Consider the following 12,388-nt stretch of genomic DNA (forward strand, 5'->3'; position numbering starts at 1 on the left):
ACTGGGTGAAAGAGAGGGAAAGATCCCAGAATAGAGAAAAGAAAGGGACAGTGTCTGCTAATTTCCCACAGAGCTCTAATCTTCTTTTCTATTTTTAAAATTACTGTGGCTAACTAAAAGCAGCGTGTTATCCTGGATTGGAGCCTGGGAACGAAATAAAGGTTATTAGTGGACAGACTAGTGAAATATGAACACAGTCTGAGGTTTAGCTGACGGTAAGGTAGCACTTCCGCTTCTGTTGTGACAGCTGTACCAGGCTCACACAGAAGGGCACAGCGGGTGAAGGGTGGATGGAACTTCACATTATCTTTGCCACTTTCTTCGAAATATGAAATTATTGCAAAATAGGTTTATTTTCAGAAATACAGAAGATTTCTGATGACAAATCTAACATTTACGACAAAAAGTCAGAAAGCCAGTCACTGGAAATACGAACATCTTTTAGAAAATGGTGGTAGGGAAGTATGGAGTCAAAGCCGTCTGTGGTGACAAAACCAAGCATAATAAATTTGGAGAAATCGTATCTTTGCCTCCATCTACAAATGGATATAAGACAAATATGTATAAGAGCGGACAGGCATTTGGAAACCACGAGGTCCTCAGAAGTACACTAAAAAAGCTAACGGCAGTTCTAACAATCAGGCAATCGCAATGAGTAAACGTAAGCAATAAATTTAGCTTTTGCATTGTGACTAATCTCCAGTAAAATTAACTCAGCCGAAATCCACACCCAATTTATTTTCTCCTCAGAACAAAATACCGGAGTCGGGAAACAGAACGTTTTCACAATTAACCTCCTCTAGATTCTGTAATGAAATCCCTCAGTCTAGCTCTCATGACCTTGGTCAACAAGCCTTCCCCTGGCTCCAGGACCTTGATTAAATCAGGACAATTTCTCTAAGAAGTTTCTGAAACGTCTTTCATGGTTTTTCTTCTTCTCTCCCTCTCTTTTTTCTTTCTTGAGATTTCTGACATTTAAAACAAATTTTCAGAAATTTTGAGCACACAACTTTCTTGGATTTCAGTGTGGACTTCTGGATTCAGAGCAAGTGGTGTGGTTTTCCCAGCCAGTGGTTCCTGATCCTAGCCACGTATCAGAACCACATGGGCAGTTTCCTACAAATCCGGGTTGCCTGGACATCATCCCCAACTCCCAAATCATGATGTGAGGGCTAGTTCCAGGCATCTGCATTTTTAAAGCTTTCGGTTTTTCTGATGTGGAGCCAAGGCTGCAAACCATTTGTTTTCATGCCCAACAGAGGGGCTTCTGTAAAAAGAAGCTTCTTTAGTAGAAGCCTTAGCAAATATCTCCCTCGTTTAAAGGAAACCCAAAGAAGGTAGGAATGTAAAGATAAAGGCAATTTTACTTTTATACAGAAAATTAGGATATAAAGCAAAATGGATTTAAAAATTATAAGACATGTATTGATTATTTTCAGAATCTGACAAAAACAGATTCCCAAATCACTGGTCAAAAAGATCAATAATGAGGTAATAGTTGAAAGGTTGTTTTTTTTTTTCAGTATTTTTTTTTAATTTATTTTCAGCATAACAGTATTCATTGTTTTTGTACCACACCCAGTGCTCCATGCAATCCGTTCCCTCTCTAATACCCACCCCCTGGTTCCCCCAACCTCCCACCCCCCCACCACTTCAAACCCCTCAGATTGTTTTTCAGAGTCCATAGTCTCTCATGGTTCACCTCCCCTTCCAATTTCCCCCAACTCCCTTCTCCTAACTTCCCATGTCCTCCATGCTATTTGTTATGCTCCAAAAATAAGTGAAACCATGATAATTGACTCTCTCTGCTTGACTTATTTCACTCAGCATAATCTCTTCCAGTCCCGTCCATGTTGCTACAAAAGTTGGGTATTCATCCTTTCTGATGGAGGCATAATACTCCATAGTGTATATGGACCACATCTTCCTTATCCATTCATCCGTTGAAGGGCTTCTTGGTTCTTTCCACAGTTTGGCGACCGTAGACATTGCTGCTATAAACATTGGGGTACAGATGGCCCTTCTTTTCACTACATCTGTATCTTTGGGGTAAATACCCAGGAGTGCAATTGCAGGGCTATAACACAGGATGGCATACATGCTAGGAAACCCCACCTAAGGAAGCCAGTCTTGCAAATATCTCTCCTGACCCCAATCTCCAAAGAGCTAAGCTTCCAGAAAGCAGGCTCTCTGCTTTGCTTTTGTATAATTCTCACAATGCCACAGTACCTAATACTCCTTCATGTAAAAAATCAGGCACAGATTAAATATTTGCTCAATTAACTTCATTATTAATACCACAGTTACACTAACAATATAGTCAGCTTTAAGTTACCACCGACTTCTACCATCCAAGTGGAATATTATAATAAATCAATGAAATGAGCAAGAATTACCTATTTACTACAAACTATGAATTACTAGTAGGTTGTAGTTAATACTTTTCAAGGCTATTTCTAAAAACATCAGGTTAGGAACATAGGAGGACCAATTTTACTATGGGTTTGGCTATGAAATCTCAAGACAAGTGGTATAACTCGGGCACTTTACAGGTTTCACTGGAAATTCTCTTGGATTTAAGAGGATTTCCAAACATGGCTGAGTACCAGGCACATCTTACCACGGCCGCTCTACCAAACATCCCACCCTGACCTCCTTCTCCAGCGAATGCTGTAATACCTGGACATTCTGCCTTATATGTCCCAGGGAAGCCAAACAGCCCTTTACAAATAAGCATCTAAAACGCTCCCCCCTTTATTGGAGCCTCTTACTCTGTCTGAAGGTGGAACTACCAAGTAGGACTGCTGTCTCTGAACTTCAGCTCAATTACATAACATCTTCTGATTACTTTCCCCTCACCTCTGACCCACCCACAAATACAATACACCTTTTTAGGCACTTGTTTAATGTCCATTTCAGTGTATGGGTATTCATGTCACCAAGGAACGTAAATATGAATAAAATACCAGCCCCATCTTCTAGTGGCTTCTAGTCAAGTAAATAAACTGCAATTTAAATGACAAGCATTCTTGAAAAGCTTATTAAAATGTAAACACAGGCATTTAAATGTACCATTTGGCACAGATAAGCATTTTCATCCTAAAAGATGTTTAACAGTATAAGGTACACTGTCAGAGGCTCTGTAAATTGCCACTGCTTTTTTATTCTCAGCTTTACTCAGATACAACTGACAAACAGAAATATGAGATATTTAAGGGGTTTAGCTTCAGGTAGCAGCTATTAAAAATTCAAAATCAGATTCTGTCAAATGAAGTAATCACAGTTCTTTTAATTCCTTACTTCAGTTGCACATGTGCCCCTTGACATGTGCAACTGTCAAGTTGCACAAAATGTGAGTGGAATGCAGTTTATCATCCTAACCTCAATGCTCACCAAGAAGTTAATGGTTAAATAAACCATTTCAATCCACCCAGAGGAATACAACCGGGCAGTTAAAAACCAGAGGCAGATCTACACAATAACTAACATGGGAAGATTTCCAAGATAGAATACAAGTTGCAAAAACCAAAAAAAACATTTTGGTGGGGTCACTATGTTGTCCACCTGAAACGAATGTAACATCATGTCAACTATACTTCAATAAAAAATAAGTTTATGGTGTTTGTAATCCCATTCACATTGTCAATAGGATATAGATTTCTTTATTTACATATTTGAATATAAATGAGCAGAAAAAAAATTCTGGAAGAAAATTCTGCAGACTTCTGTCAGACACAGGATGAGAGGGGTAACAAAATAAAAGCGGTTCTTTGAGTTTTCTACTTAAGTCTTCCGTATGAAGAATTTTATTAAGTCTTTGTGTCCCTTTCAATAACACCTATTCTGACCAGCCAGGTTTTATAATTTAATAAATAACCAGGTTTTATAATTTAAAATTATAAAACCCCCTACCACATCCCTGTACTTCCCACCCACTATTTTTTTTTCCCATTGCTCCTATTCCATTGTAACAAACCACAAATTGATTTATGAAGGCTGTTGCTTATTGTCTATTGGCTCCCGTCAAAATATAAGCACCGCAGGAACAGGGATTTCATGGTTTTTTTCCTCACTGACGTATCCCTAAAACCTACTAAAACAGTGTGCATCGTGTGTGTGTGTGTGTGTGTGTGTGTGTGTGTGTGTGTGTGTTGCCTACTTACACATTCAACAATTCTAATTCCTCTTGTAATAGATAAATACTTTTTGCATCACTTGCAAAAAGTGAATTCAGGCAAGTGGCAAGTCAGGGAGCTACTTTAATTAAAAGTTCAAAGGCTAGGGGCGCCTGCGTGGCTCAGTGGGTTAAGCCTCTGCCTTCGGCTCAGGTCATGATCACAGGGTCCTGGGATGGAGTCCCACACTGGGCTCTCTGCTCAGCAGGGAGCCTGCTTCCTCCTCTCTGCCTGCCTCTCTGCCTACTTGTGAGCTCTGTCTGTCAAATAAATAAAATCTTAAAAAAAAAAAAAAAGTTCAAAGGCTAGAGGAACCATCATTGTAGCTGCACTTAACACAGCTCAAGATACTGCGATGCCAACCTTGAAAAACAAAACAAAACAACTGGCCTGAAAAGCTATGCAAAATAGTAGGTGGGGCTGATTATTCCTAAGATGTGGCACAAGTGTTTACATTCAAAGACATGAACCCTCAAAAATAAGGCTATCTATGTGTTCCTTAATTATAAACCAGCATGGGAACAGACATATGCCTCTGGGAAATCAAAGGAGTGGAAACACAGAGAAATGCCAAAGACTTTCAAATCCCACCCAAGAAGGTCGATAGCGACGATGATTAACAGACAGCATGCTATCTGTTACTCTCCCCTATCTCTGCAGAATAATATTCTTGCCAAAAAGATACTGTTAATAGCCAAATATCAGCACAGTTACCAGAGCAAGCTCCTCTAGCACAGAGAAGGACAGTGTCCCAATAAACTTAAATCCTCAAGAGGAAAGACCCACACCCATTTGTCTGCACTAGGAAAGGCAGGGTTCGGTGGATACGTTGCAATAAAGACATCCCATAGTGAACCAATACAAATGCTTTCTGCATCATGCTGCTACTTGAATCACATTATTTTGTTCTATTTCTAAGCAGGATGGACATAGTTAGAGACACTCTAGGAAACAGATGAAAAACCTTGACTCTGCACTTCACTGTGGATAAAACAGGAAAGTAGGCAGGGAGAGAGCAGAGTGCACGACACCCAGTTACGATCATTCTAAAAACCAGCACACATGTGAAGCCAGTGGGTAGCCAGGGGGTGATGGGAGCTCATCACTGTGGCTTGTAACAGAGAGGGATAAATAACTTCTTTGATGAAGTTTATTATTTTATGTACAAAATGAAAAGATTAATCCCTACGATAAACATAGGAAGAAACAGGAACTGAAGGACAGGTAACAATGGGAGGCAGGCAGTCTGAAAAATCCCTAGGGAAGGTGTACTGGAGTGGCAGAAAGAAAGAAGAAACCAGAGGGAGGGGAGAATGCTGGGAAGCCATAGCTTGCCCCTCCAATGGGCTCTTCTCAGAAGGGTCTGCTGGCTACTGCCCCTTGTGGTGGAATGGAAGATTTACCTCCTTACATCAAAATGAAATGTCTGTCTGCTAATTAAAAAAAAAAAAAAAAAGTTGGGGTGGATATCATTTGTAACCTAAAGTCTTCTGTTTTCTTAATGAGAATTTATCAAGGCACATATTAATTACTAGGTCTGTAAAATATTTGGAGCTATTTTAATATGCTCAAATTTTCTCTAGGAGAAGTAGCCAAGTCTTTTGAACTCTAGTCATCATTAGGCATTAGGATAATTAACCAGATGGAGGAAGTAAAGTTAATCAAAAGATGACCAGTTCTCAAAGGGAAGCTGAGGAGTGTTCCTTGCCTACTAAGCGACCCAGGAGATTGCAAAGCCAAGACCAACAGATTCAATGTCAAGTTTCCAACTATTTTATATCTGCTTTATTGTAAACTAAAAAAATCTAAGAAGAGAGTCTGCCTGTGTGCCTATTGTGTTTTCTAAAGGACAGTAATATGAAGAGTTGAGATCAACAGAATCCTAAGTTGAGCACCCAGTTAGCATTTATGTGCATGATTTCCTCAAACCTCAGAGCAATTTAAAAGTAGTATGATCATGACCATCTGACAGAGAAGGAAACTGAGGCTCAAAGAGTAAAATCACCTGCCCCAATTTATAACGCCCAGAAGTAACCCAGTCAGAATCGGGACGTGCCTTTTCTTTTCTGCTACTCCACAAGAACAAAATTTTGAAGTCTCTTCCCCCAAATGGGTCACACTTTGACCCGCAAGGGGCAGTGGAGGCGGGAAGGGGGGAGAGCAAGGGTGAGTGGGCAAAAAAAGTTTTAAATAAATAACCACCACTCACCTCTGGGTTTTCTTCTTTTACTCTTCGTGACTGTAAAGCAATTGCAGATCCATTAATACACGCACGCACAAAATGCCACAAAAAGAAAACGTGCACAGGTTAGCTCGCCACCATCCATGTCCCTTACCTTTTCTTGAGAAAAAGCTGCCTTCCCCTCTTCACTTTTCTCGTCCATCTCGTCGTCACTCCACTCCCAGTCACCGTCCTCGGTTTTATGAAGGTGACCGCTTGACCCAGGAACTCTTCTCACCTGAGGCAAAACACACCGGCGCGATTCTCACTGGTGGAACACGAACAGAGCTCACTGGGACTGCAGCTTGGGTCACGCAGCGCACCCCTACCCCGAGCACACCCTAATTGGCTATGAATTCAGGGATGGCGATCAGTACTCAGAAAGACCCCACAGTCTGCAAACTCCCATACTTGTCCTCTTTCTGAAGCTATTGTGTTGCTGAAATACATCACTACACACATGAAGAACAAAATATTTTGGACGAACACCACGCACATCAGCCATCAGGATCAAACCCATCGTTCACTTTTGCTTCGGTTAACACGTCATTAACTACTACACATTAAAGGCCATGTGGCCGGCTTCAAGACTGCCTAAGGAAATGCAAGCGAGCAACAGACTGCTGACAGAGGGGAAGCAGGGGAGTCAGGCAACTTAATGAAGCAAAGGAATCCAGGGGTGTATCAGCGATCTAAAACTTATACCCAAAAAAAAGCAAATACGCTTCTATTGCTATCTTGCTCTTTTTCAAAACCTGATATTACACTTGTTTTCCCAGGATTCTGCTCAGCCTACCTGAGCAAAACAAAACAGCATCAGACTATTCTTAACACACCTTGTAACAATTTTGAGACTTGGGGGATTGCTAGAAACAGAGCAAGATAATCAGCAACCATGCCAGATCATCTAAACAGTTTATACCAGTCTTCTGCAAGAATTTCAAAATTTTTTTGAACTAGGGTAGAGATGTGATTCAGGAGTATGCTTTCCCAATGCCTGGTGTGGGTGAAAAAGCAAAACTTTTTAAAAGGACAGGGTGACTGAGAATGATGAGTCTCTGACCAAAGTAATTTGTCTTAAAAAAAAAAAAAATGGACTCAGACATAATTAAACAAAGCAATGTAGCAAATGAACATGTGAACGTAAGAGCCAGGATCCACTGATTTGGAGAAACTTCAAGGGGAAAGGGACCCTGGAGACAGTCTAGTCTCACCCCCTCATTTTACAGATGAGGAAATGAAGGTCCAGAACATGACTGATGATCACAGGGTCATAAGGACAAAGTTAAAGGAAGAAAAAGAGCCTTCAGATTCCCATTCAAATGTGAGACTCAGGGGTGCCTGGGTGGCTCAATCATTGAGCATCTGCCTTTGGCTCAGGTCATGATCCTAGGGTCCCGGGATCGAGCTCGCATTGGAGAAGCCTGCTTCTCCCTCTCCCAGCTTGTGCTCCCTTTCTCGCTGAGTCTCTCCCTGTCAAGTAAATAAATAAAATCTTAAAAAAAAAAAAAGTGGGACTTACACCATCGAATGATGACTACGAAACTGAAGTCATCTAAAAACATCCTGTGAAGACTCTGTAAGAGTAAATGGGAAGAAAACACAATTTTCCATAATAGAAACTAGCTAGTTATATCGTGGGAGCTTCATTAATCCTAAGGGAAATACCACAGACCTTAAATGTAAAGTTAAGTATTTACATACACGTTCAGTTAATGTCAATTCAAAATTAACACAGGGTCGGGGTTGGGTATGACTTAAAGACATTATTGCATGGAACCTGTAAAAACAAGCCTAAGCATTTGGTCTAGAAGATCTGAACCCCAACATGGAAAGTTAAAAAATAAGAAACACTTATTCATCACTACAAACAATTATACTCAATTAAAAAAAACCAATCTTCTCTCCATTCCAAAAATAATGAATTCACCTTTGAAACAACCTCTTCTGTGCTTGACATAAGATTTTTTTTTTCCGTTTACATTTTTTGAATCATTGAAAAAGACCTAATGGTAGTGATTTTAATGTGCTAATAGATGCTGGCAAAGTAGTGTAGGGAAAAAATGCTGAAATGCCTTCGAGACATTCAGAACAGACTGCTCTTTAAAACTATAAAGAAATGGACAGAGGGGCACTTGGGTGGCTCAGTGGGTTAAGCCTCTGCCTTCGGCTCAGGTCATGATCTCAGGGTCCTTGGATGGAGCCCAGCATGGGGCTCTCTGCTCAGCGGGGACCCTGCTTCCGCCCTCTCTCTCTGCCTGCCTCTCTGCCTACTTGTGATCTCTCTTTCTCTCTGTCAAATAAATAAATAAATAAATCTTTAAAAAAAAGAAATGGATAGAGGAAGGGAAAATAATTCCTTTTCTTTTTCTTTATTTTCTTTTCTTTTTTTTTTTTTAAGATTTATTTTAGAGAGAGAGTGCACACAGACAAGGGGCAGAGGGAGGGGAGAGAGAATCCCAAGCAGACTCCACGCTGAGCACAAAGCCCTATGTGGGGCTCTATCCCAAGACCCCAAGATCATGTCTCTAGTGGAAACCCAGAGTCTGATCCTCAACCAACTGGGCCACCCAGGTGCCTGAAGAGAATTAATTTTCTGTTGACATATACAATAAAATTATTTTCTTAGCAATACTAATCCTGATGATAGCAAAGGAAAATCTGTGTTAATGACTATAATGACTATATCAAAAGAGAAAACACTGTTTAATGACTACATTAAAAGAATGTCTATTACAAAGCATACTATTAACTAGGAAGTGAGAAAACAAGGAGAACTGTATCAGAAACAGAACTCTACTTTTTTTTTTTTTTTTAAAGATTTTATTTATTTAGTTGACAGAGATTCAAGTAGGTGGACAGGCAGGAAGAGAGAGAGGGGGAAGCAGGCTCCTGTGGAGCAGAGAGCCTGATGCGGGGCTCGATCCCAGGACCCTGAGATCATGACCTGAGCCGAAGGCAGAGGCTTTAAACCACTGAGCCAGCCGGGCCCCCCAGAACAATACCTTTACCAAAACTGCAAAAAAACAAGCATGGCTGGTGAATTAGTATTCTTCAAGTACTAAAACTTTAAGAGAGTACACCAAGGAAATCTCTGACACTAGAGATAGTGCAGCTTCACATCCTAAAATTTCCTTTATGCCCCTTTTCCTCTGCTTACAAGATCGGCGGGTTTTGTCTCTACAGGCAGGATCCAACTACAGACAGTAAATGGCCACCTTCTATTTTATTTTAGAACCCTGGCTGTCTCCCTCCTAGTTTTACTTGCTGGGAGAGAGAAAGATAAAGCAACATGTCTAAGATTATAGCCTCAGGCACTGAAAGAAATGGTGGCGTGGGCCTTTAAGTAATAAATACTGAACAAATAAATGTAGAAATTAAGACAAAAACATTATAAAACCTAGGTGGCAGAAAATATTGGTAGAGGAGTCACGAGAATAAGAATACAGATCTGTTAAGGACACCCTTGTCGTTTACAGGAAGGAAAAGAACATGCAGTAGAATTTGAAAACTGGGTTTCACCGTGTATTTATGGGACACTGACCTCCACTGAAAAGACCACAAAGCAATTCCACAAAGTGACATCCCTGAAGGGAGTTTGCAGGGACTCTGGGAAACAACTTCCACCTTCCAAAGTCCAAGCAAGTAAGTTTCACATAGTTTAACAAACAGGGTTCTTATTTAAGAACTGGTGAATACACTACAAAATAAAAAAAATTTCAAAACAAACATGTGTAAAGGCTTCCGTCCTTCCCCATCACCTACCACGACAAAGATGGGGGTGATTGTTGCATCGCTCTCATTCAGCTAAACAAATTCACCACTTAGTAAAGCCAAGAAGTGGTAGCTGGGGATTTAGAAAAAGAATCGAATGCTTCTCAGAGAAAGGAGCTCAGTCATGAGTCCACAAATTCCTCAGGTCCAACAGAGAGGTTAGACAAAGTTCTGCATGCAGTAACATTTATTCCCAAGACTGGGCAAAAAATACGGTTGAGCAGTTCCATTGATTTGTTATTTTCCTTCCTTTCTCAAAACCCCATCTTTATGAAAATCCATTTTAAAAAATGAACCAAAGTTTGGATTCCCACCAGGAAACAAGTCAGGTACAGACAGACAGAGAAACAATGTGGCTCCTGAGCTACTGCTGATGTCAAGCCAGGATGAAGCAGGCAGGAACAGGGAATGGCAGAACACGGGGAAGTCCCCGGAGTGGTCTAGTGTTCTCAGTGGTGACCCTCTCAACACGAGCTTTCGAGAAATACCCATGACCCAGGGTCTCTGCACAACATGTCACGTTGACTCCCGGCCCCTGATACCAGAACAGGAAAAAAGGTATGAAGGATAGATAGAAGAAGACAGTCAGCAGAAGAGCCATCTAGACAGGGTGTTGAAGATGTTAGAAGTTCAAGTGTCTTTCTATAACAAAGAACGAATGTGACTCAAAGGAGTACTGGCCAAAATTAAGCAGCATTTGTCCAATCCTGCATGGCCCCTCTTTCTAAGGCACCTGCCAGCGGCTCCCACGACTACATTAACGTCTCCCTAGAGGCAGGATTTCAAAGTCTCCTCGGAATGATTTCTCCATCGATAGAAATCCTGTGTTCCACTTCTCCACCTGTTTATAGCCTGACCACAGCCTGAACCTGAGTGACCCGGACATGGTAGAAAGCAAAATACCCAGTAACGTTTCCCTTATCAGGCATTCTACTGACCAGAAGAATTAAAAATGTTTCTAATTAATTGCGGTTTATAACACCTTTGAGGTGCTGCCAAGGAAACAAAAAGCCTTCCAAATTACCAAAAATAAAAAAATTAGGGGCACCTGGGTGGCTCAGTCTGTTAAACACTGCCTTTGGCTTGGGTCATGATCCCAGGGTTCTGGGATTGAGCCCCCACATGGGCTCCCTGCTCAGCAGGGAGCCTCCTTCTCCTTCTCCCTCTACCACTCTGATTCCTTTCTCTCTCTCTCTGTCAAATAAATAAACACAGTCTTTAAAAATAAATAAATAAAATTAGACTACGTTTTCAGCAGGAAATATTTTACTGTCCTTCTGTCTTCTACTCTGACATTATATCCTACGACCTGACAGTTCCGTCCCAAGCCTACTTCCCGGCCTCACCGTGCTCTCTGGCCCTCGGCCCTGCCTCGCCTCTTCCCTTAGCCCTCCTGGCTTCACCCCCATCTTAGAAGGTCTGGAGCCCACAGCTGACTCTGCTTGTGCTGCACTTACCATACCCCTCGACCCTGCCCCCTCCCTGGACAAATCACACCTGGGTGGAAATCCGAGGGGCTCAGTCCAAATACCCAGCCTTCAGTCCTGAGCAAATGGGAGACTAGCCATGTGCCCAGTGCCAAGAGAGATGGTGGCTGGCCACTCCTAGGCGGGGTGTCAGGACGGCCACAGCCCTGCCCCTCAAGGTGTGGCTCCTATACCTGCAGCAGCAGCATCACCGGGAGCTTTATTAGAAAGGCTGAATCGGGCCCTACTCCAAACCACTAAATCAGAATTCCCTTTAGCAGGAGCTTCAGGGGATTCATAAGCTCATTCAGGTTGAAGCACGGTGCTGATCGATCACTCCTGGGCTATTCCCTCTCCCCAGCCCATAAATACCGGCTGTTGTTTCTGTAAGTTAGTTCTTAGTGCTTAGTGCTCTCAGAACTTTAAATACCTTAATGAGTTTAATCTTCAGGGTAGCCTCAGGCGCTGAGAATCACTGTGCTCCCCCATTTTTCTGAGGGAAGAATGAGGTGCAGGGAGGTGAAAGGCCTGGCCCAGCCCATAGGGTGGGCAGAACCGGGGCCAGGACGGAAGAGCAGGAGTCTGACCCCAGCCTTCCAGAGCTGGGCTCCGCTGCTGCCGCTCACATGGGAGCCCTATCCTGCCCAGCGCCTGTCATCTCCAACAGATCCACCTGCCACCCTGGGGCACCCAGTCCATCCGGCCTCCGCCCACCCCTCTGACAGGATTCTAATCAGCTCCTTCACACCCTC

General features: G+C 42.1%; 1 protein-coding gene across 3 annotated transcripts in view; it reads right to left on the reverse strand.

Annotated features, from left to right (window-relative positions):
• Positions 1–12,388, reverse strand: part of STK39 (serine/threonine kinase 39) — a 304,821-nt gene that overhangs the window by 124,909 nt on the left and 167,524 nt on the right. For 2 of the 3 annotated variants that reach the window (XM_032355849.1, XM_032355851.1), the window contains 2 exons: positions 6,512–6,634; positions 6,385–6,414 (listed from right to left, as the gene is read on the reverse strand). In XM_032355849.1, the coding sequence (XP_032211740.1) occupies positions 6,385–6,414; positions 6,512–6,634 (153 nt within the window). The remainder of the gene's footprint in view (positions 1–6,384; positions 6,415–6,511; positions 6,635–12,388) is intronic. The other variant, XM_032355850.1, reaches the window with a different exon arrangement.

The sequence above is a fragment of the Mustela erminea genome, chromosome 8 (assembly GCF_009829155.1).
Source record: "Mustela erminea isolate mMusErm1 chromosome 8, mMusErm1.Pri, whole genome shotgun sequence".
In the NCBI taxonomy this organism is placed as follows: Eukaryota; Metazoa; Chordata; class Mammalia; order Carnivora; family Mustelidae; genus Mustela; species Mustela erminea.